This window comes from Euleptes europaea, chromosome 16 (assembly GCF_029931775.1).
Source record: "Euleptes europaea isolate rEulEur1 chromosome 16, rEulEur1.hap1, whole genome shotgun sequence".
Classification (NCBI taxonomy): Eukaryota; Metazoa; Chordata; class Lepidosauria; order Squamata; family Sphaerodactylidae; genus Euleptes; species Euleptes europaea.
Window position 1 is genome coordinate 33,447,859 of NC_079327.1, and position 25,832 is coordinate 33,473,690.

General features: G+C 42.9%; 1 protein-coding gene across 1 annotated transcript in view; it reads left to right on the forward strand.

Annotated features, from left to right (window-relative positions):
- Window positions 1–10,647: 10,647 nt before the first annotated feature.
- MGAT4A (alpha-1,3-mannosyl-glycoprotein 4-beta-N-acetylglucosaminyltransferase A) overlaps window positions 10,648–25,832 on the forward strand; it is a 91,702-nt gene continuing 76,517 nt past the window's right edge. Inside the window, exon 1 of the mRNA XM_056862091.1 lies at window positions 10,648–10,916. Within this exon, the coding sequence (XP_056718069.1) occupies window positions 10,823–10,916 (94 nt within the window). The 5' untranslated portion in view covers window positions 10,648–10,822. The remainder of the gene's footprint in view (window positions 10,917–25,832) is intronic.

Sequence of the window (25,832 nt, forward strand, 5' to 3'; positions counted from 1 at the left end):
CTCTTCCTCAGGGTGTCTTATTAGAATGCAAGGATGAGGGTTGAGCCAGGGACATTTTCACTTTAGGTACAAAAGTTTCACTTTTGTTCTCCTAGGCACTCTAAAAATACTACAGGACAAATTGGGGCATTTTAAAGTCCAAATGGTAGAACAGGCTTTTCAGTTATAGAGCTGAAACAAGGTTTAAACAAAAAAACTTTATCCACATTTTGCAAGCATGGTTCCCATTATCCCCTATGAACAAGTGTGGTTTCCATTATCCCCTGTGGGCAATCGTGGTTTCCATTATTCCCTACGGGCAAGTGTGGTTTCTCAATTGGCAATCATGTATTGTCTACGGGCAATCGCTGTCCTTAGTTTCAGTATGTCCCGTCAAGGCCAGGAGCTATCTTTCTTTCCTTGGCAACATTTCCCCCAAAGGCCCAAGTATTTTCAAAGGCAAAAATTCAGTGAAGCCCTAATTAACTAATACAATCCTGTTTAGAATTTCATGCCAGTATGGCTGCAGTTTTAGGCATCTGTGGAAATAAGACCCATGTAAATGAACTTACTTCTGTGTAAACAGGATTACACCAGACTGCGAAGCAGACAAAAAAATGGCTAGAAGAACACAATAATATTCTTCTCTAATAATTGAAGTTTGTAGTCCCCCCTTCCATGTAAACTGCAGACAGCAATACAGAATGCTCTCAACAACTGTTTATTCAATTTTTTGCATTACTTTTTTCCAGATTGGCTTAAGGAACATTCTTCATTTGAGAATACAAACCCCATGATTATCCATCTTTGGAAGTAGTTTAAGTTGTTACCAAAAAAGGGGGTGGGTGGGGAGAGAATAAGTTATTTTTAAATAACAACTATTTCTTTTTTTTTTTACTAAGATTCCTTCTCAAAATACAACCTTGGGTGGGCAACATTAGCCAAAGAAGTCAAAACGACAAGAGCATTCAATCAATTCTATCACGATTTTGGATCAGTCGAGCCTCAAACGTTGCTACTACACGCCCTAGCACCAACACACCAGGTCACTCGCCTCGTCCTTTGCTGCCGGCCGGTGCTCGCCAGCGACCCAACTCCGCGCTCTCCCCCTCCGCAGAGGAGAAGCAGCAGCAACTCGCGAGATCTCTGCATATATACAGCCCTCCCCTCCGAGTGGCATCTGCCGGCACCATCCGTCGGAAAGGACCGACCCGAGGCGGGGCGGCGATTGGGTGGCTCTCCCGACCGGCCGGGGCCAATAAGCAACGCGGGAAGGTGCAAGGAGGCAGGTGCTGCGAGCGCAGCCGGCCGGAGTTGGCGCGGCGCTGGAGCCAGGGGGCGGAGGGGAGGGTCGCCCTTGCAGAGGCAGCCGCGCTCCTCGCGCCGCCCGCTTCATTCGCGCGCAACAACCCGCGGCTCTCCTTGCAGGAGGCGAGGGCAGCCGGGAGGAGCGGGGGGCTCGTCCCGGTGGGCGCCTTCAGCCCGAGGTCCGGCCGCTCCAGGGCCGCAGAAGAGCCGCTTGCAATGTGTGGCTGGTAGGTGTCCGTTTGCAAGAGGGGGGTGGTGGTGGGGCTGGGGGGGCAGGGGCCGGCGGCGGCCGCGTCTGCGCCCCGTCCCCTTGCGCAAGTCGGCCGGCGGGGCTGCCTCGGGGGTCGAGGCGGGCTGTGCAATGCGACGGCGCTCCTCGCGCGCCCGCAGGCGTGGGGAGAGGCGCCTTGGGGAGGCGAGGATGGAGCGAGAGGGGCCGGGGTGGGGTGGGGTGGGGGGCAGGCGCCTGGTCCGGTCCTGCCGGCGGGGCAACGCGCCTGGCCGTAGGGAGCCGCGAGAAACCCAGGCTGGGCACGGGTGGGTAGGCGGGCTCCCGTTTCCCTTGCAGGGGCGAGCTACGGGGTGACCTGCTGGGTGACGCAGACGCCGTCTGCCCGGCGGGGGGGGGGGCTCGGAGGAGAAGAGGCCGGAGCTGCCCGGCGGGAGCGCGCGCGCAGGGGAGGGGGCCGCTGGAGCCGGAGGCGCGCGGTGGTAGAGGGGCCTGCCAGAGACGGGAAACGCGGGAAGGTCCACGCGGTGGGTGTGGAATCATAGACTTGGAAGGGGCCACCAGAGGCATCTAGTCCGACCCCCTGTATAATGCAGGAAATTCACAACTCTGTGTGTGTAAAGTGCCTTCAAGTCGCAGCCGACTTATAGCGACCCCTTTTGGGTTTTTCATGGCAAGAGACCAACAGAGGTGGTTTGCCAGCGCCTTCCTCTGCACAGCAACCCTGGACTTCCTTGGTGGTCTCCCATCGAAATACTAACCAGGGCCGACCCTGCGTAGCTTCCGAGATCTGACAAGATCAGGCTAGCCTGGGCCATCCAGGTCAGGGTAAATTCACAACTACCTCCCCCACAAAAAACCCAGTGACTCCTGCTACATGCCCAGAAGATGCCCAAGATGCCCTCCCTCTCATTATCTGGTTAAGGTCATAGAATCAACATTGCTGACAGATGGCCATCTGTGTGTGTGTGTGTGTGCCATCAAGTCGCAGCCGACTTATGGTGACCCCTTTTGGGGTTTTCTTGGCAAGAGACTAACAGAGGTGGTTTGCCAGTGCCTTCCTCTGCACAGCAACCCTGGTATTCCTTGGTGGTCTCCCATCCAAATATTAACCAGGGCCGACCCTGCTTAGCTTCTGAGATCTGTGAGATCCGGCTAGCCTGGGCCATCCAGGTCAGGGTAAATTCACAACTACCTCCCCCCAAAAAAACCCAGTGACTCCTGCTACATGCCCAAGATGCCCTCCCTCTCATCATCTGATTAAGGTCATAGAATCAACATTACTGACAGATGGCCATCCAGTGTGTGTGCGCCGTCAAGTCGCAGCCTGGGCCATCCAGGTCAGGGCTAGACATTCCACATACTAATCTGGATTTTGTACAAGGCAGATTTATGGCTACATACCACTGTAGTTATTGCACTTGGGAAATGTTGCTAAATTACCTGGGCCATCCAGGTCAGGGCATCTAGCCTCTTCTTAAAAACCTCCAGGGAAGGAGCGCTCACCACCTCCCGAGGAAGCCTGTTCCACTGAGGAACCGCTCCAATGGTTAGAAAATTCTTCCTAATCTCTAGACGGAAAAGGAAGGAAGGAGGCGAAGGCAGGAGAAAAACCCTGTTGGGTGGTGGTCTGCCAACACGTTGCCACTCCACCTCTTTCGTAGCCTCCAAGAGTGACCATGTCCCTCAGGCTATTGTGTTCATCCTGTTCTCTGTGCATGCAACTCCCCCATCCAGTGACATGCTAAGTATGTGCTGAAAGGAGGAGGAGGGATGGTAAACATTGCAGAGGTTCCGCAGTATTTCATCACTGTTCTTGGGTACTGTTAAAACTGTTTGGGATAAGAACTTGGTGATCGCTGTAGAAAGCAGGGCAGCTGCCTGACTTTAGAGTGGAAAATAGTGGTATTTGTCCAGTCCACCGATTCTTATGTGCTGCTGTGCATGGGGATCTGTGTTTGTGTGTGTGTGGTAGCCAAGCTCCCTACGTTCAGTCCCCTTTGCTGCCAAAAACATAGCTAGTGCTACTAGTGTTGATTGTGCTGACCCTCTGCTGGGCCCAAGGGCAGCCACAAGGGCAAGATCCAGCATCTCCGTAGAACCTAGGATTGTGGGGTCAGAACTAACTCTTGCACGGATGCCCTTTTGGCATGTGGGATCTGGTGCAGCAATTTTCTGTCATGGAATAATCCTTGCTGGGTCAGAGTGGTTATCCTCTTTTGTAGCGATGTAGCTTTTAAAACTCTAGAGGCATTTATAGCGAAGTAAAAAGTTTTGACTCCCTAACGTGTTGCTTTCTCGGTTGCGGTCACTCCCATGCTAAATTTTCCAATTCTGGGTGCACACATCTGTCTCTTTCTCCTAGCCTTCGTTTTGTTGAGTGTAGTTGATATGTACTTGTGAATCTGTATAGATCACTGGTTCCTAACCAGGGGTCCATGGACCCCCAGGGGTCCGCAAGAACTAAATTAAGGTCCGCGAAACAAAGTTATAAACCCATAATAAATTAATATTTTCAATTAAAAGTTCTCTATTATAATATATATATATATATATATATTCAAATATTATTCTAAGTTTAATGTTTAACTAACAGTTATGATTAAAGTTTATTTTCAAATTCCCTGAATTTTTATTTTGAACCTTGGGGTCCCTGCACCGAACAAAAAAGTCCTAGTGGTCCCTGGTCAAAAAAAGGTTGGGAACCACTGGTATAGATAGTAACACTGTTCCCACACCTTCCATTTCTATGCAAGGTGTCAGTGATACCAGTGTTGTTGCTGTTTGAACCAAAGGAGGGGAGAAAGCAGGAGCTTGTGGTTTGTCTAAAGAATGTGAAGGGGAAACTGCTAGATCCGAGTTAAGGGACTGGTAATTTCTGTTGTGTAGGCCTTGATGCTGGATTGATTCTCTCAAACTGGTTGTTACATTGGCAGTAAAGAGAGAAAACAAAATAACAGAAATGGGTGAGCTCAAATAGAAACAAAATTTCTAAAACAGGTAATATTTCAGTACTGATTAATCTTTCCCTCTTGTGCTAGAGGTCTTTTGAATGCACATAGATGCTCTGCAGGTGTGTTGTCTTACTATGCACAAAATAGCAACAAAATGCTTATGAATGATGCGTTGCTGGAGTGTAGAAGGATTTCATCCAACCCTTTGTACCTTTTTATCCCAATCTTAGACTTGTTTCCCTCTCCCACAGCACTGTGACAGATACTGCTCTGATTATTTCTTCTGCCTTTACTATGGCATCCAAGTGCAACACAAAGTTGTGCTACATGGGTGGAGGCAGCCCCTGCTCCTGAGGCTCTTCAATAGTTACCATTGATTTTTTAAATTATACTTCTTTGTTGCTTTTCCGTGATACTCATAGTTTTTTCCAATATAAACCAAAAATAAACCATTTAAATTTCATGAGAACGTAGGCACAAATTAAAAACTACGCCAGAACATTTCATGCCAAATAACATTGGCTTTTACCTGGCCTGACTTTATCAATCTAAACTGTACAAGGGGAGAGGAAGCCCTTCAAATGGCAGCCCTAGCCCTTCCATACAGTCAGGGCTTCCACAGAAAACATTCTTGCCTGTGTAGTCAAAGCTCTCGCTTCTTTTTAGGAAGGGGAGATAAATCAAACCTTGTGGGGAGGATCTTAAGGTCTGTCCAGGCTCACATGGGTCAGTTATGCATGGGTGCTTTCACTCACATTCGACCCTGGTCTGTCTCAATTGTTCCTTGGAGTTATGCGTGAGTTTTCCATCCATTAGAGATGACCTCGCTGCCAGACCTCACAAATCCCGGGACTTCCTGTTCCTCTATTAACATGATTCTTCCATCTCCCCTGAGCTCAGCTCACTTTAAATCCCCATGCATAAGGCAAAACGCGAGACACAGAAGCTTGGGGGAGTGACGTTTCTCTTACAGAAAGAACTACAAAGCAGTGTGTCAAGAGGCGGGGATTCAAATGCTTCCTGGGAGTTCTTTCTGAGCAGAAGAAAGGCATTTAGAAATGAGGCTTGGGTTTCTCCCCCCCCCCCATTCCTTTTAGAGAGCTCCATTTTGGTTTTGGTTTTTAAAATGCTTTTTGACTTGGCACTTGGGTAAGCAAAATGGCATGATTTACTGCAGAGATCCCCAGTGTGATGACCCGTGGGTCGCATGGTGCCCACAGCACCTTTCTGGTGCTTGCCAGGTGTTTTTAGAAAGTGTGGGGGGGCCCATGGTGCTTTCCCCAGCAAGGCTTCTGATTGAGCATTGTAGATTAGATTGGCTCTGTGGATTTTTAAATATGTGGCTTTGGCAGCAGCTGCCACCACATCACAAGGGTCTTCACTGTATGACTGAAGGTAAGCTGTAGTCACCATTGTGTGGCTGACTCATTTTGTGGCTGTGCCCATCACACTGTATCAGAATTCCAAAGGTGCCTGCAGGCTCAAAAAGGTTGGGGACCCCGATCTACTGTGTTGGATGCGGCCAGTAAATCAAGGAGGATCAACAGAGAAGTGTTTCTTCTGTCTATCTGTCACTTGAGATCATTCACCAGAGCTACCAACATAGTCTGGCCTGAAGCTAGATTGAAATGGGTCAAGAGCAAATTTAGGACGATCATGTACCTTTTTGTATTAATAGACATATTAATTACAGTTGTGGTAGTCTGTGCTAGTAGAAATCAGTTAAACTTAAAATACAACATGAAAGATGACTTTCTGTGTATTGGTGGAATTGTGTAGTCTTTGATCAGCAAAAAATTGATCACAGTTCTTAATATAGAATAATAGTTGAAGTGTATATTTCAGAACTGCCTTTTCGTGATGTTTACTTTTGAGGCTTGGGCATAAACAAATTACAATTAAAAAGAAGAAGGTTATCTAAAAACCCACAATATTATTTTTAAATACACATTGAACAGCCAGGTTAACTTATGTTAACATTTTCTCTGTTGTTCTTTGTCATCTGGACAAGAATTCTGTTACATGTGCATATATAGCATAAAGCAAAACAGATCTATTCTGGAGTGAATCTTTTGACTGATATAAGCTGTTTATTCATAATGGCTAAGACAAATTAGAGCTAGCGCAGATGTTACAGCGGTTGGCATACCTATACTGAGGGATGAAAAAGGTGGAGAATGATTTAATGCTGGATACTCCATCTTTAGAAAAAGTGCCCTTTTTAAATCATAGGATGATCTTCCATTAGTTTACCTTCTTTGATGTTCCATTGCTTATGAGAATAGAGTACTTGTGAGTAAGCCAACTGTAGTAAAAGTTCTACACCGGCATTATGTCTGAATGAACATGTCAGTATATGTGATTCTACTTCTGATTCCTTTAGCCTTGTTATTTGGGTGAATCTGATGTCTAAATTTCCCTTTTAAACATTCTTATAGTCCTTTTGAGTGTTGCTTCAAGTGTCATACAGATTTTTATTTCTGACTGATGACTTCCTTTCCCTTTCTCAAGGGTCCCTCACCACAGTTAACCATACCTTGCTAGTTATTGACTATATTGCTCATCTTAAATAGTTCCACTGAACTGTAGTTTCTTTTTGAGTCAAATATAACACACACACACCACACACACACACAACTGTTCTTTGTCAACCTATGAAGGGCAGGACTCTCACTTTTTAATTTTGAAAGTGGAAAACTTGCTAAGAAGTTACTTCTGAAGTGACTTGTTATTTTTCCATAATGATCACTAGTTCCAAATAGCTGCTAGTTGAGGCATTGTGACCTTGGGAATCATCAACCAAAAGGGAGACTGCAGCCAAGAAGTCAGAAAGAGATTGAGACTGGGAAGGGCATCCATGAAGGAGCTAGAAAATATTCTTAAGGGTAAGGATGTGCCACTGGTGACCAAGATCAAGATAATTCGTGCTATAGCATTCCCCATTGATATGTATGAGTGTGAAAGTTGGACAGTGAAGAAAGCCGACAGGAAGAAAGTTGATTCATTTGAAATGTGGTACTGGAGAAGGGTTTTGTAGATACTGTGGACCACTAAAAAGACAAATAAGTAGGTTATAGGTCAAATCAAGCCTGATCCCTCCCTAGAAGCTAAAATGACTAAATCGTACTTTGGTCACACGAGTCACTGGAAAAGACCACAAGGCTAGGAAAAGAGGAAGACCCAACATGAGATGTATTGAATCACAGAAACCATGGCCCTCAGTTTGCAAGACCTGAGAAAGGCTGTTAATGATAGGATGTTTTAAAAAGGTAAAGGTAGTCCCCTGTGCAAGCACCGGGTCATTCCTGACCCATGGGGTGACATCACAGCCTGACATTTACTAGGCAGACTATGTTTGCCATAGCTTCCCCCAGTCATCTATACTTTACCCACAGCAAGCTGGGTACTCATTTTACTGACCTCGGAAGGATGGAAGGCTGAGTCAACCTTGAGCCGGCTACCTGAAACCAACTTCCATCGGGATCGAACTCAGATTGTGAGCAGAGCTTTTGACTGCAGTACTGCAGCTTACCACTCTGCACCACAGGGCATGTTTTGGAGGCAATTAATTCATAAAGTCACCATAAGTCAGAAGTGACTTGCTGGCACTTAACACACACACACACAAACATTACTACTACTACTGAGAATTTATAGTACAGCATCCAAAGCACATACATTATGTCAGTAATCCTGTAAAGTAAGTTTGTATTACCCATGTACTGCAAGCAGAGGAGAAATGGTTGAGATCATCCATCTATATACTGTTCAGTCATCCAGTCAGTTGTCACATGTGAATTAGGTTGTCCAATAAGGCAGTGTTAGCTGGCAACACGTTGTAGTTTCAAACAAGGGTTTACAGCTGGTTTGTTAACTGTAGTTAATATGGGCTGTTCTTGTAGTATCTGTTGAGTACTGCCAATTCTTGTGGTTGCCTGGCCACAGATACAGCAGTAGTGGGAAAACATCTTCTGTAGTGGTAGAGGGCAAGAAGTAAACATATTTATATACAAACTGGGATTTGTTGATTGCAGTTAGTAGAGACTATCCAGAGTTTAAACAAACTAATTTATTGGAATGTCTGGGCAAAGCCCATAGAACTTCACGACACAGGGAAATATAATTTAGCCCAGGTTAAATATCTTGGCATTTATATAACAATGTAAATAATAAATATATGCCTTAAACTATGATTTACTATTGAGGAAAATTAGGGACACTTTATCTATGTGGGAATATTCACATATCCCTCTTGGATAGATTTAATGTATTAAAATTTTTACTTTTGCTGAAGCTAAAATTTGTCATGCAAAATACACCTGTAATCGTACCAGAGGAAAAATGACTAAAATGGCAGAGAATATGTAACAATTGTATTTGGCAAAATAAGAGACCAAGAATGGCTTGGCAGGCTGTGCAAAAGAAGTGGAGTCCAGGAGGCTTAGTGATACCAAATATCTTAACTTACTACCATGCAGTGAGATTGAATTGGCTAACTTTATGGTTTAATGATACAGAATCAGACTTAAACACTCTAGAATGAGATTTTGTGGCGATTCCCATAAGGAGCTGGTTTACATTGAATAAAACCAAGAGGGAAACTCATTATAAACAAGGTAATTGTTTTATTAATTATATGCTTGAGACTAATAGTATATTACCCCCCGGGGGTTTCTATCCTTGCTTCTGTAGGAAGAGAACTAGCCCCCAGGGCAGGATGGAGTAAGAGTGATTGTTCTAAATGGGGGAGAGCTGGAATAGATTGCAACTGTAATTTGGTAAATGACAAGAAGATAGTTAAATATAATTCTTTGGTTACAAGGATTGATGGAGGTATTCCAGTCTTTCGACACGTGCAAGTCAGGAGCCTACTCATAGTAAGAGTGTGGAAAGGATATCTTAACAGAAACTTGACCCCCATTGAAACAATTATTGTTTCTAAAATGAAATTCTTCTCTATCATGTATAACATGCTATGTGTATGTACCCTGGCTATGAAAAAAATGGAACCAAGCACTTGGCTATGAGGTACATGACTATGTTGAGAAATTTATCTTGCCTCCTTGCTTATCCTTCTCTATTAGCCTAAGCTTAAGGGAGAATGCAATTAAGATGATACCTCAATGGCATTTTACTCCTGCACACTTGGCCAGAACGTATAATGGTATTAGTAATCGTTTTGGTAGCATGGTGAATCCATTGCCGACTTCCTCCACACGTGGTGGGTATGCGTTAGAGCAGTTAAATATTGGACAATTGTGGCCATAATGTTAACAAAAGAAACTGAACATAACATTGAATTTTCACCTGAATTATTCTCACTGAACATTGTTACCCCCATCCCAAAGAAATTTAGAGTGATTTCTCTGTATATGATAACTGCAACTCGGATGACTCTGGCCAAACTGGAAACTAACAAAAAAACCAAGAAGGTCCTTTATGGACAAGGTCAAAGATTATTATACCCTTGTATGGTTGACTGCCCTCCGGAAGGGTGAGGACATGGGTGATACTGATTTGTTATGGCATATGGTCTTAATTCACATGGAACAAACAGTGTTAATATGCTAGCTAGGTTAATAGTATTGGATTTGATGGTTTATTAAAGTATAATAGTAGATAGCTTATAACAGATATAACTCTGAACTAAGTTGATAATGCTATATTGTGCTGAGGAATTTATCTGTATCTATCATGCCTATTTTATGTTGAATGTAATCAGTTTCTTCTGGAAAATTAAAAACAAACAAAACCAACAACTTCATGGCCAAAGAAAGGTATGAATCTGAGTGGTTCACCACTCAGGGCCGAACGACACAATAATCTTTTACATCCGCCATACTGCAGCTCCAAGTTCCTGGTAGCAACTCCATTTAGAAGTTCTGGAGGGACCCGATTCAAATCAGGACTACAGTGCAGGGAGATGAGGGCCTTCTGCCTCCCCCAATGCCATTTTCCTTAGCTGAAACGGGGTGTTATTTGCCTGGAGGGGGGGCTGCACATGCAATTAATGCTTAGCTCTTCCTGTCAGTCTCTTTACTTTTTTATGTTGTACTTTGTCCTGATATTGATCTATATTATGCATTTTTAATCTGAAATGTATTCTCTTCTTTGTGTAGGGAATTAAAAATAACGAAGAGTCACTTCCACAGAAGCTTCTAAGAGAGAGTATCATTCTTCAATGGTGTAGCTGCACTGCTGGCTTTTCAGTGACTTGGAAATGAGATTGCACTGTTCCACTTTTCTACCGGCTAAGCAGCATTAGTGTTGGAATATATTTGCTTCGAGCCAACAGGTGAAACTTGAATCCTGATAGCTGGCCAAATATAAACCAGTGTGATGTTGAAATGAGATGAGGCTCCGAAATGGAACTGTGGCCACCGCGTTAATTTTCATCACCTCTTTCCTCAGTTTGTCTTGGTACACGGCGTGGCAGAATGGGAAAGGTAAGCTAAGTATTTTCTGAAAGGAAACAAGCAACTGTGACTCAGAATCAGATAACCTTTATTGGCATAATATTGATGGTCACAAGGTCAGAGATAAACAGATAATACATATCTAGATTAAAATTAAGTTTGAATCTTAACCTTAACAACTTCTGCCAAAAACTCCGCCACCTTCACCGTAACATCAGTTGTAATGTCATTCAGCAAGAATTGGCAAGTGGATGTTCTATAAGGGGTCATCTGTTTGCTGATTAAGGGTAATATAAATTTTTTACAGGGTTCTTCATGTAAACGACAATCTAAGATGATGTGATGTAGGGCGTCTGGCTGGCCCATTCCGCATGGACATACCCTCTTGTTAAAGGGAGTCTTAGTAAATCTCCCGTATAAAACCTTAGATGGAAAGGAATTGAGTCGAGCTAGCATAAATGCTCTCCGTTGAAGAGGTTCCTCAAGTGTACTAAAGTATTGCTGCGTCTTTCTGGGTAATATTGAGAAATCCATTTTAAGTGGGGAACATACGGGCGGAGTGAGCGAGCAAATTTTCTGATATTCGGGACCTAAGAGTCGTTTCATAACTGTGACTCAAACATGTGTTGAGACAGAAGGCTGCAGATCAATCTTTGGGTTTCCCCCCGATATACTTATATAGACTGAAAAGCAACATGGTGACTATTTCTGCTGAGAAGGAAGTACGATGGAAGTAGAGAGCTCTGATTATAGTCAGTCTTTGTTAAATCTTCTGAGTATAGAAAGGAATGAGCAGAGGGCAGTTCCCTTCTTGAGCAATAGTCTGTGGGTTTCTGTGGGTGCTTGTCTAACAGGCAAAAGGTCTCTGGGTTTCCTGTTGTCTGAGAAATGGAACCGGTTTCTACTTTCTATTTGACTTGTTTTCAAGATGTATTGTCAGTCCCTAGAGGAAATAATTTTCCTTTTCACTTCTCTCTCTTATTCTCACAATGAGATCTGGTCCCACAAGGCGGCAGTTACTGGCTCACACAATGAATCCAAAAGTAACATAGCATTCTGAGCTTTTGCAACTAATTGTTACGAGAATGCAGACCCTCGTGTCTTCAGCCTCTTTCCATTGATTGAAGGCTACAAAAGATAATTAATCTCTGGTTTATAATTTACAATGAAGGACGACAGAGGTTTGTGATTATCTTCTAACGTGGCCTACACATGTCTACAAAGAAGCCTAAAGTGTTCTGATGAAAAGCATATTGCATTTTAAGTATTTCCCCTCCGAACAGAAAGTTTGCTTTTTACAATAGAAGATGCTGGTAATATTGACATTGAGCCCAGGAAGATCTTTGTCCATAGGAAATGATGCTGGTACATCATAATAAATTATTATTGATTTTAGGTGGTGAGTTAATCAGTACTAATAACAGCTTTAGGTTTCTTTTGCTTTGGTGCACCAGAACGGTTTCCTGTGTGCAGTGTCCATGGCGACAGCAGCGTTGTTCCAGTAAATTCTTCCCTCAGTCCTATTTTGGTAAGGCTCATGTGAACTGGTGCTACAGTATATACAAAAGCAAAATGCACTGCAGTAGCTAAATACCTCCCATGTTGTTCAGACTAATAATATTCATTGTGCAGAAGAATTACAGAGGAATTAATATCTGTTCATTAAATTTCATGGTGCCAATAGAACATCTTCAGATTGAAAACAAATGTAAGAACATAACCATTGACTGAAAAATTACTACTTCTGTCTAATGGCAGCTCTGAATACCACTGCTAGGAGACAATAGGGAGGAGCCTTGGCCTCAGTACCATGTTTGGCCCTCCAGGGGAACTGGTTGTTCACTGTGTGAAACAGGGTGATGGACTAGATGACCTATTGGTCTGATCCAGCAGGGCTTTACTTATGTTCTTAAAAACTGTGTTTAATGTAAGGCAGAATGCTATGTGATTCAGCCTAGACTACTGGCAGTGTGTCACTGGGTGGGAAAAACACAACCATTATTTGTTTAAATGTGCAGTGAAAATCAGCATGGCCAAATTATCTTCTCTTCACTTGCCTAGAGTCCTCTTGTTTTAAAAAGAAAACTCCTAAGGAAATACCATAGGAGCCCGTGGCGCAGAGTGGTAAGCTGCAGTAATGCAGTCCAAAGCTCTGCTCACGACCTGAGTTCGATCTTGACGGAAGCTGGTTTCAGGTAGCTGGCTCAAGGTTGAGCCTTCCATCCTTCCGAAGTCGCTAAAATGAGTACCCACCTTGCTGGGGGTAAAGGGAAGATGACTGGGGAAGGCACTGGCAAACCACCTGTAAACAAAGTCTGCCTAGGAAACGTCGGGATGTGACATCACCCCATGGGTCAAGAATGAGAAGGTGCTTGCACAGGGGACCTTTACCTTTTTAAGGAAATACCATAGGACAAAAATGGCACAATCTACAGAGAGAACAATGAAAAGTAGTGTATAAAACAGTACACAACTAAGAAATGGTGATTGGAGAGTAACAAAGGGGAAGGTTATTTTGTTTTTATGTCTTCTTTTAATACTGGTAATTCTTGTAAGGGTGGTTTTTATTATTTTACTATATATTTTTCTACCTTGTGAGGTATCCTCAAGATCCTCAAGCTAGAGAAGCAGCACATAACTCTTCTAAATAAGGCTTCCATATTTTAAAAGGATGAGGATCTTGGGTATAAATTTAATAGATGTTAAATCAGTTACATTATGAATTACCATTAATAAGCAGAATTAGTACTAGGGATGCCAGCTCCAGGTTGGGAAATACCGGGAGATTTTGAGGGGTAGAGCCTGAGGAGGGTGGGGTTTGGAGAGGGAAGGGACTTCAATGCCATAGAGTCCAATTGCAAAAGTGGTCATTTTTTCCAGGGGAACAGATTTCTATCGCCTGAAGATCAATTGTAATAGCAGGAGATCTCCAGCCACCACCTAAAGGCTGGTGGCAACCCTAATTAGAACCCTAGGTTCTGAAAGAATTTAAGCTTGCTGATCTACAAATTTATTTTGTTGAATCTAGTAAGGGTGAGAAATGGGAACAGTTTCCTAGAAGATGATTGTAAGAAGAATTTGAAAGCCCTTCAAGCTATAACAAAATCTTATTTTTTTGAACCTCCCCCCCCCCGCCCCCAAATTCAGCATGTTGGAGTCCTGCAATATATCCAAAAGCAAATATAAGATTTTGGGTTAAAAATTTTATGTAGTAGATTTTTATGACCAGGTTACCTCAAATGTTTAAACTTTAAAAGGCTGGTCTGCTTTTAAACAAGACTGGTGTGCTTTGAGATCTCAGGGAGCTGCTGTCAGCTAGAGCTGGCAATGCAGGGGGTGTTCTGGCCAATATTTTGACTTGGTGCAAGGCAACTGAATTGCATGAGGTTTCCTGACTGCTTTTTTTTCAGGTTCGACAACTGAAGGCTGATTTATACTTAAATAAGTGTGTGGAGGGGAACGTCTCCTCTTCATGCGTTTCATGTTTTTCACCTCAAACTGCATTATGCCTATTGCATTTTGTGAACTGTGTACACCTGACATGAAGTCCTATTTAATGACATGGAACTTGCTTTGCAAGAAAATACACATGCAACTGGGCTGTGTTTTGTTTCTGAAAGCAGGCAGAAAGGTTTTTTTAAAGGAACATGTGGGTTGCAGTGCAGATTGACTCAGTAGTTAGGCATATGCTTTGTTTCTTCTAATCTGTAATAGTTGGTCCCTGGATTGGATTACCAAAACAACTATATCTTGCAGTTCTTCACTAGACAGAGTGATAGCCAAGTTCAGAAAACAAAAACAGTTTGAAATAAAAGGTATACTTAGTAGTATTAATACTATTAATAATATGTTGGCTTGTATAGATATTTTCTTTACTAAAATCTCAAAGGTTCACATTCAGTGTAAAGTGAAATCTTTATTTACTCTGGCACGATCCATTGTGAATTTCTTCTTTTGTGTAAATGTTTAAATTATGGTCTTACAGAAGAAACACACCTGTGAGATCTTGCAAAAGTCTATTAATTTCTATAAGGTTTAATTGGTGGAGTGTATTATTATGTCCTATGCCTTTTCATTTGTACCATAAATATAACAGAACACATATAAAGTAGATTAATCTATGCATTCACAATGGTATGTATTCAAAGTGGCATTTTGAACAAACTGTTGTGGTGGGTAAATTTGAATATCTAACATTAGGGCTAATGAGGCCGTTTCCGCACGTTTGTAACGTTTAATGAAACGTAGCTTTTTGTGTCTGCACCGTTTCCCCTCTGTTTTGTATTAGATACATTTTCCAACTGTTAAATCTCTGTGTTTTCGACAAACACTTATATGTCGATGTCTTCCTTTACTCTGTTTCCAAGACAGCTTCCCCTGAGGTGCAGACTAGCTTGGGACACCATTCATTTTTCCGCCCCTCCATTGTCCACTTTTAAAGCGACGGCTGCCCTTCCTTTCCCTTCCGGGCGTGGCTCCCTCCACCCATTTTCTTCTTTACCTTTTTAATTCTTTTGACAAGGGGTGTGTGTATGCCTAGATCCCTCCCAGCTTTTCTTTAAAAACCCGATTTCTATGAGCAGCTAAGTTTTAAAACTGCAGGGGAAAAAGGCAGAGTAATTGAAACACAGAGGTAAGAAGAACAGGGTCCCATCCTCCTCCTCTTCCCTTTCCCTCCACCTTCTTATTTTTTAATTTTCTGAACACAGATTAGCAAATTAACACCGGGGTGAATGTATGATAGATCAACCCAGTGTTAATTCACTAACCTGAGTGTTCAAATATTTTAAAAAAGAAGGGGGGGTGCAACTTGTTTCATTCACTCTGCCTTTTCCCCCCCTGTAGCCACTCAAAGAAATTGGGTTATGAAACAAAAGGTGTGTGTGTGGGGGAGATCTAGACATTAACACACATGGAGAGGTTGACGAGAGGGAAGGCTATACTTTCAGAAATTGAAATGAGATGAGGAAGCTACCTTTTTAAAAATGACACAGTTTAAACACACACACCCCTTTGGGGCTTAAGCCGGTGTTAGGATCTCTTTGGTGCTTGCAAAGCAAACTAGATGAATGCACTGGGACTCTACTTGTTTTTGGGAGGGTGGCGTGCAGATGTCTCTAATCGTGGATTGTGCTTCAGTGTAGGGCATCCATTTTGTTCAAGCTTTTCCAGGGGGAAGTGGAGGGAGTGTCCAACGCGATCATCCACCACGTCACAAATGACATGATGCTCCTCAAAAGAAAACATTGCGTTTAGAGGAGAGTGTGAACAGGATTACACAAATAGAAAACAATATTGCTTAGGAAAATGTGCGGACAAAAAATTTGAATGCACTGCCAAACCTTGCAGATTGACTATGAAGATACTCTAGAGTAATTTATTGGTGCGGAAATGGCCATAGTGTATTCAGTTTCATAGAACTAAACTGTTGGTTGAGCAGCATGCTGTTGTGCATTTTTTCCAAGTGCTTATAATACTTATCTGGCTAATAGCAGCAACAGCTGCCCTTTCTGTAATCTGTGCAATTTAATTTCCATTGGTTTTATTTCAGCAAACTGCAAAGTGAATGTACACAATAAAATAAGACACGCTTCATTGGGAACTCCTGTGTACTATCATTTTAACTGGGCTTTCTCTCTTCTGACTACTTCATCTCAATTGTCACAGATCCTGGTGGTTCTTTTGTATCCCATATATTCAGGAAAGAGAGAGGGTGGGGTAGACGTTCCACATGTGTGTGTGTGTGTAAAGTGCCGTCAAGTCGCAGCTGACTTATGGCGACCCTTTATGGGGTTTTCATGGCAAGAGACTAACAGAGGTGGTTTGCCAGTGCCTTCCTCTGCACAGCAACCCTGGCATTCCTTGGTGGTCTCCCATCCAAATACTAACCAGGGCTGACCCTGCTTAGCTTCTGAGATCTGACGAGATCAGGCTAGCCTGGGCCATCCAGGTCAGGGCTAGACATTCCACATACTAATCTGGATTTTGTACAAGGCATATTTATGGCTACATACCACTGTAGTTATCGCACTTGGGAAATGTTGCTAAATTACAGATCACAATAATCTCTTTGTATCTAGGCAGATGCTTGCTTTAAAAAAAAATAAGTGTCATGGAGGAAGGAAGAACTATATATGCTGTCTTGAGCTCCTTAAAGAAACGAACTTTTTGATTGAATTGTTGAGATCAGGGGCTACCATGATAAAGGCCCTTTTCCTAGCTGCAGATTATGTAATGAAGGCATAAAGAACATGACCTGATATCTTGACCACGACTGGTGGTCCCTTGGGTATTTGGTTTAAAGGTTAAAACCAGCACATTAAATGAGATCTGGAAAACATGCAAGTGGTATTGATGCAGCTCAGGGTGAATGTGCATGTAGTCACAAGATGACTGAGTCAGTATGTTAGCAGTGGGTTTAGCAGGGGTCCATGTATGTTTCCCTGCCTTAGCAACCAGCCATTATGTGTTCACTATTGGTTGCCAGTCTGCCAAATTCTCTGGCACATGCAAAAGGTTTGTAGGGAGAGACTGACTCCGTTCTTCACTTTGTGCCAGGCTTTGGAGATGCTCAGGAGCAGCTACAAAGATTATTATTTCCAAAATCTAGTGTGAATAATATGGAACCACCCTTTTTGAGCTTGCTGCAGATTTTTCTTATTTGTGGGGGAGGCAAAGAATTGATTTGTCCCCTGCTGCATGAAATGAGAAACCCCAAGTTCTCAATATGCAAGGAACTTGGGATCAGTGGTCTTTGAGTATGTGCTGGGCATCCACAGGTGACAGGTCCCCAAAAAGGATTTATTGTGACTGCTGGTTACCTGACGAGCACATTTGTTGACCTTTGTGACTTAGATCATACATGCCAATTTTTGTGTATCATAGTCTTGGAACTTCTGAAACACCAGCAAACTATTTATTTCAGTGAAACTTGGATCCAAAGAAGCGTAGCGTAGGCATATAAATCAGCCTCAGTCAGCTTCCAGTTTTAGAAGGCTGTGGCCTGGGCTATCAAGATGTCATTTAAAATGTGTTTTGACAATGATAACATTTGATATAGATCCATTTCCAGGAATGCTGTTTTCATATGAGTTATTCATTATGTATTATTATGCATGTGCTCGGTTGGAAAGGTCTTGAGCGCATATCCAGCCTTTATTTAAATCTAATTATCCTATTTGAAACTAGAGTCAGCTCATCTTAGCAAGCATGCTGGCCCCCTGGGTTGTGTGGTGCCAGCCACAGCTGTGTAATCTTTGGGTGCAAGTTTTCCTGCCTCTGTTTTTATAGGGGTGATTGTACAAAAATACAAGGTCTATCGAACACCCGGCTGGGGTTACCAGCCTCCAGATGGGACCTGGAGTTCTTCTGGAATTGTAGCTGACCTCTGGAAAACAGAACAGTTCCTTGGCGGGAAATGGCAACTTCAGAGGGCAGACCTAGACTTACCAGGTATTTGCTAATGGTGGGCAAACTCCTGGTATTTGTTTCCTTTCCTTTTATCCCTTAGAAGCTCCTTGATCAATTGATCTTGAGCAGCATATATCTAGTGTTGGAGGGATATAAGGATTGAAACAAATCTTGCCACTGACAATGTAGCCTTGGGGGGTATTTGTTTCTGTTGCCTGCCTATGCTCATCTGGTCGGTGAGCAGAAGCAGGCCGGCAAAACCGAGTGAGAAGCAATCCTTGTTGATGTTGCTTCTGCTGCATCCTGGAAGCACTGGCATCATACCGGGGTAGGGTTGCCAGCTCTGGGTTGGGTAATGCCTGGAAATTTTGAGGGTGGAGCTTAAAGAGTGTGGATTTTGGGAAGGGACTTCAATGGGGTATCATGCCATAGGATCTGGCAACTCGATCCCCCCATCCCCTGCTGGTGGCCAAGGGGGACCTGGCAACCCTAGTTGTGGTTGGGAACTAGGGTAGCCAGCTCTAGGTAGGGAAATACCTGGAAATTTTGGGGGTGGAGTCTGAAGAGGGTGGGGTTTGGGGAAGAGAGGGACTTCAATGGGGTATAATGCCATAGAGTCCACCTTTCATTTTCTCCAGAGGAACTGATCTCTGTCGCCTTGAGATCAGTTGTAATCTCAGGAGTTCTCTAGCCAACACTTGGACGTTTCAAAAATCGTCCCTCGTGCTATAATAACAGAGTTGAAGGAAAATAACAAGCACTGATGGCTACTGGAAACATCAATAAGACTTTTTATAATTCAGTCATAAAAATCAAACCTTATACAGTGAAACAGAAGCAAACAAAGTCCCGTGGTGAAAATAATTTTCGCCAGGTGAGGTCTCCTGGTTGCCAAGTTCCAGGTGAAGGCTGGAGATCCGTTCACTGGGGCGGCACTAGCGGCATGCCAAGCCGCAAATGAAACAGGTACCGCAGGCAAAGGTAGTTGCAGATCGATATTGGCTGTATGTAGCCGAAGAATTTTGAGCCAAAACTTGATTTTAAAGTAAATTGTAACAAAAATTGGGGCTAAATTGCCCTTTACTTTGAGGAGAATTTCCTTAGAATATTTTAAGCCCGAAATAGGATTCCGGTATTTTCCTATTTCGCTGATGCTTTGTCCATCGGGCTTAAGGTGGCTTGAGCTAGTATATTTGACTCTATATAAGAAAAATAATACAAAAATGCGAGACTTGAATATGCTATACAATCTTAAGAATACTAATATTGCTAATATAATTATACAGAGGAGTCTTAACACATACATACCAAATGCCAGTGAATAATATCACATCTGTCATGAGGAAGGCTTGTAGCATTCTTAACAATGAGTACTCATAGCAATGCTTAAATGTGCTATATTGCCAACAGGTGCAACTAGCATTAAAGAAACAGTACATTTTAGAAACAAGAGAAGGCCTTGTGCCAATTACATGTTCAAAGCTACCAGGTCATTTTACAAAAAACAGGAATAATCATAGGCTGTATTCAATCCATAAGGAGACATTGTGTTAAACATAAAAATAAAGCGATTTTCTTGTTGAGACAGAAGTCTGTCTATATTTTGTTTTGTGTGAGGTTTGGGTGCATATTGCCAGATCACAAAGAACTGAATGTCAGTGTCAGCATGTCTCATTTCATTGTAATGTGAAACTAAAGGGGCCTCTACCACGTTATTGCGAATACGTGACCTGTGTTCACCCACACGTAATTTAATGGGTCTAGTTGTCTTTCCTACATAAAGTAGACCACATGGACATCTCAATAAATAAATAACATTTTTGCTATTACAGTTTGAGAAATGTTTTAATTTAAAACAAAAATTAGTAACAGGGTTGGTAAATTCTTTTACTGGCAAAGAAAATGGGCACATGTTACATTGTCCACATCTATAATGACCCAATGGGATAGTAGAAGATTTTTTAAGTAAGGCATCTGTATGAATTAATTGATCCCTTAAAGAGGAAGTCTTTCTATAGCCAAATCTGGGCTTTATAGTACAGCCAGGAATTTCCTGTACTAGATGCCAATGCTTATATATGATATTTTGAATATCCCTGGTATGGGTAGAAAATTGTAAAGATGAGGTAATCCCTTGAAACACACTTTGCCTTCTTTGGTCACTAATTAATGTAGAACGATCCATGTTATCCACTTTAGCTCTAGCTTGAGAAATCACTTCATGTGGATAACCTCTAGAAAGAAGTACTTTGGTCAAATCATCAGCTGCTTGATTGTAAATAGCTTGTTCTGTAGCATTCCTACGAAGCCTGAGGAATTGACCATAGGGTAGGTTTTGCTTTAAATGTTTTGGGTGAAAAGAGTTGTAATGAAGGAGTGCTCCTTTGTCTGTGATTTTTTTAAATGGTTGCACTGATAAAGTTAAATCCGAGGTAACAGCCACAAAAAATTAATTTTGTTTTTGTGCATCTGTCCTGTCCACTGAATATGTGGATTTTTTGAATTAAGCCAGACTATTAATTCGTCATAGTGTTGCTTATTATTTAGGACCATGAAAGCATCATCCAAAAAACGAAAATAAACCAAAATATTAGAAATAAAAGGACAATTACTGTACAAAAAGGATTTTTCATAATCTGCCATATATATATCCTTCCCCCCCCACACATGTCTTGTAAGGTGGATGTGCTACCACACGTATTCTGTATGTACAATAAACCAAAAACTGAAAGTGAACACTTTTCTTTTGGCTAAGCTTCCTTGATAGACTCACAGGCATTCTGAGAAGAGAGGGGGTGTTGGTTAAAAAACAAAGCATAGCCACAGTAAAAGAAATGACAGTTTGTCTGTGAGGAAAACCTCACATGTGGTTAAGGGGTAGGAAAAACAATATGCTGTTTGTGAGAGTAGTACAGCAGAAATGCTGAGGGGAGACATCTCAGGGCATGGGGAACTAACTGTGGGGATTTTCACAGAAATGGGTTGCAATATTTGATGCAATGCTTTATTCTTGTCCACACTGTCCCCCCCCCCCATATGGTTGTGGAAACATTTGGCAATAGTTTATTCTCTGTGTTATTTACAACCACTTATACCATGATATTTAACATAAGAACATCAGACCAAGGTCCATCAAGTCCAGCAGTCTGTTCACACAGTGGCCAACCAGGTGCCTTTAGGAAGCCACAAACAAAACGACTGCAGCAGCACCATCCTGCCTGTGTTCCACCGAACCCAAAATAATAGGCATGCTCCTCTGATCGTGGAGAGATGTTTCCTTTTTCTCTGTTTCAAAGATGACTTCCCTTGAGGTACAGACATGTTTGAATCACTCATCATTTCTCCTCCCTTCGTTGTACACTGCCACTGTGTTGCCTTCCCCCCTCCCCTCCCCCTCTCTCGTACCCATTCCCCAGCAGTATTTAAATTTTTTAAAATTTCATGCATTGAGGTTAGCCAAGGGAGGAAAGAACGTTGGAACGTTAGACTAATAAGACCTCCCCATTGGGTTATTCACATAGGTTTCTGATGCTTCCATTTCCTATGGTTGCTTATTGCATTTTGCAGGTGACATAACAAGGTTTTGGGTTTTTTTGTTAGACTTTAGAGGGAGGTTAGATCAGTGCAGAGCCCTTTACTAATGTGTTTGCTGTTTGGCGATCTGTGCTGCTGTTCCCGCTCCACCCATTTCCGGAGCCTGTTTATTTCTTTTTTTCCTCAGAGATGGATGAAAGAGGAATGCTAAGTGATGAACTGTAGAGGCTACCATCCATCTGCAGTGAAATTGGTACTATATACTATGATCTGTTTGCCTTTTAAGGAAGGAATGTGCCAGCTGTTAAATGGTGGATCGCAGTTTGGGTCAGGGCATCCATTGACCTTTCTATATGCATAATGGAGGATTAGAAACGTGTGCAGAGGAAGGCACTGGCAAACCACCTCTGTTAGTCTCTTGCCATGAAAACCCCAAAAGGGGTCACCATAAGTCGGCTGCGACTTAACGGCACTTTACACTCACACACATGCTTATTATACCCAATCTACAATCACTCCACTGCTGTTCACCAGTTACTGGGTTCAATTCAAGGTACTGGCTATCATATACAACGCCCCTCATGGCCCTAAACCCTCATAACTACAAGAGCTCCTCTCCTGCTATGCTCTGCCATGACAGCTCTGCTCATCTGAGCAGGGCCTTCTGTGGATGCCACCCTACAAATGGGCAGGATCAACAACTGCCCATGCATTCCTTATTATGGCCTCACCTTGCAGAATGGCCGACCTGAAGCAGTCAGGAAGGTGCCCATGCTTCTGTCATCCTGTAGATTATGTAAAACAGGATTGTTCAGGAAGGCGTTTTTATAAAAGTTACAGGGCTATATTATTGCAAAATCGTTCAGGAAGGTGCTTTTATAACGGAAATGGGAGTGAGTGTATGGTGGGGGGGTGGAAAGAGCTGACAAGTCGCAGCCAACTTATGGCAACCCTGTAGGGTTTTCAAGGCAAGAGTCGTTCAGAGGTTGTTTGCCATTGGCTGCCTCTGTGTTGCAGGCCTAGACTTCCTTGGTTGTCTCCCATTTAAATACTAACTAGGGCCAACCCTGCTTGGTTTCCAAGATTTAATGGGCTAGCCTGGGCCATCCAGGTCAGAGCACGTGTATAGTATATATGTGTTATCTATATGCTGTATTAAGGAGCCCCGTGGCGCAGAGTGGTAAGCTGCAGTACTGCAGTCCAAGCTCTGCTCATAACCTGAGTTCGATCCCAACAGAAGTTGGTTTCAGGTAGCCGGCTCAAGGTTGACTCAGCCTTCCATCCTTCCGAGGTTGGTCAAATGAGTACCCAGCTTGCTGGGGGTAAAGGGAAGATGACTGGGGAAGGAACTGGCAAACCACCCTGTAAACAAAGTCTGCCTAGGAAATGTCAGGATGTGACGTCACCCCATGGATCAGGAATGACCCAGTGCTTGCACAGGGGACCTTTACCTTTAGCAGTATTGAAGAAATTAGTGTAGAGGTCTTTGTTTCTGTAAACACAGCAGTGAACCTTTGTTGTAGTTTATGTCCACATTAGTTAGGATTGTGGACGTTTTTTTCCATTTTCCATTTTTCTTTTAAGAAATTGGTTTCATTTAAAGCTACAGAAAAGTGCTAGAGTCCAGTAGCACCTTACAGACTAACAAGATTTCTGGGAGGGTGTGAGTTTTTGTGAGTCATAGCTCACTTAGGTATCTGAAGAAGTAAGCTATGACTCATGAAAGCTCATACCTTGCCAGAAATTTTGTTAGTCTTTGAGATGCTACTGGACTCTTGCTCTTTTCTACTGCTACAGAGAGACTAACATGACAACCCATCATGATTTAATTAAATCTATGTTACTCAGTTTTGAATTTTTGGTTTTTTCTCCATTAGGAAGCACACATTCTGCTTGCAACTTTACCCACCCCAATCCAATTTGGTTGAGATTCTCAGAGATTGTACCTGGGCCATCGGCTCATTCCTGCTTTATTTCAAATAAATAGGAGAAAACAGCCCTTATTTACAGACAATTAAAACCTGTGTTTGCAGAAGGAGAACAAAGGGGTGTTTAGCAACCCAAGAAAGCTGATGGAGGCCAGCAAATATCATAGGTGGCTCCTCCTGTAATGGCATGACTCCACCCATTCACATGTAAATATAGTGGAGGAGGATGGTTTTTAAAGAAAAATTGAGTGCCTGGCTGAGGAAGTAAACCTTGTACCTCTCGCTGCAACTTTGCCTTGCTGCACTTGGTTGCTTTCAGCCTTCTTTCTTCCATCCTGGCCCATTTTTAGAATGCAGAGAGGTAAGGCAAGGAAGGGGAGAGGGATTAGCTCCCCTGTTTCATTCTTGGGCCCTTACTTTGTGTTATTGGGGTGGACCCAACCCATCCTCCAAGGAGCCTTCCTCCAAATTAAGCGTCTCTTTCTCCAGTGGATGAGCCACTTAAGTTGGAGAAAAGTTCATTAGACTAGAGGAAAGTTCATTAGACTAGAGGAAGGCTTCAAACCTGAGCCAAGAGCAAAGGTGGGGTATAAATATTTTAATAACAGATAAATTCAAGTCCAGTAGCACCTTAAAAGACCAAGATTTTTGGGGTATGAGCTTTTGAGAGTGAAAGTTCCCTTCATCGGATACTGTTGACTCTTTAAATCTCCTACCCCCCAAATCTTGTTAGTTTCTAAGGTGCTACCAGACTTGAATCTACCTCTTCTATTGCAGACCAACATGGCTACCTTCTGAAACTATATATATAAATAAACTTTGCTCAGTAAAATGGTAAGGTAAGGGTAGAATCCTCTCCAATGGACTAAGATCTGAGTGATCGCTTTGATCCATTGCTGGTAATTGCTCTGTATAGATATTAGAAAGTTGGAAAATGTCAGAGGGGTTTTCTCAGGATGGGTGGGAGTCAGACAGGAGATGCTTAATTCAATCTCCTCTGAATACCTGATGACAGCTTGAGCGGTATCAGATATGCAAAGAACAGATAGGCTTTGGCTGAATAGCCCTGATTAATAGTGATGGGATTAAAAGTTCCCAGCGCTTTCCAGGTGGCTGCCAGAAGTGCTTGATTTAATATGCGAGGGAGGCTTTGCTTACTCCTATTGTCTTGTCAGCCTTCCATGTCTTGGGCCTGGAGAATTGCAGAGATCCCAACTCATGCCTGCCAACTCCAAGGTATCACACAACCACATCCTGACGTCACATCCTGACGTTTCCTAGGCAGACTTTGTGTGCGGGGTGGTTTGCCAGTGCCTTCCCCAGTCATCTTCCCTTTACCCCCAGCAAGCTGGGTACTCATTTGACCGACCTCGGAAGGATGGAAGGCTGAGTCAACCTTGAGCCGGCTACCTGAAACCAACTTCCGTCAGGATCGAACTCGGGTCGTGAGCAGAGCTTGGACTGCAGTACTGCAGATTACCACTCTGTGCCACGGGGCTCTTAAGAAAGAATGGTTAGCCCTTTCCAAATTATCCCCCCCTCCACCAGCAACTTCTAAGGAGTTTTAAAAATGTCATTCTTAGATCCTTATCACTGATTGTTTTCATCTTGTTTGTGTCCCCCTTCCTGTGTTACTGATTGATGTGCTTGCATGTGATAAGAGAAGATAAAATGGTGTCCAGGTAGTAGGGGACAGCTACTGTAACTTTTGCTTCATCTCCCCCACTATATGCAGGGTTACCTGCCTGTGTGCTAGTAGGTGCAATTAAAATTTGCCCAATAGTCTCAAGATACTTCATCAAAGAGAACAGAACAGCAAGGAAACAGGAGCCATTGCTTTTGCAGAACTGAATCAAAGCCCTCTCTAAGTCCATGAACTAGCAATATGACTTACATTATTAACATTTTGGAAAGACAGAGATACTGCCTCACACTCCTTCGGTGGCAAGATCTGTATGCAGCTGTGCTGATAGGCAACAGGATGTTTATCAATGTGATGAGTCACTCTTACCACCCCTACCTTAAACCATATCCAAAGATTATTCAGACACTATCAAAGCTGTTTTTCCCCCAA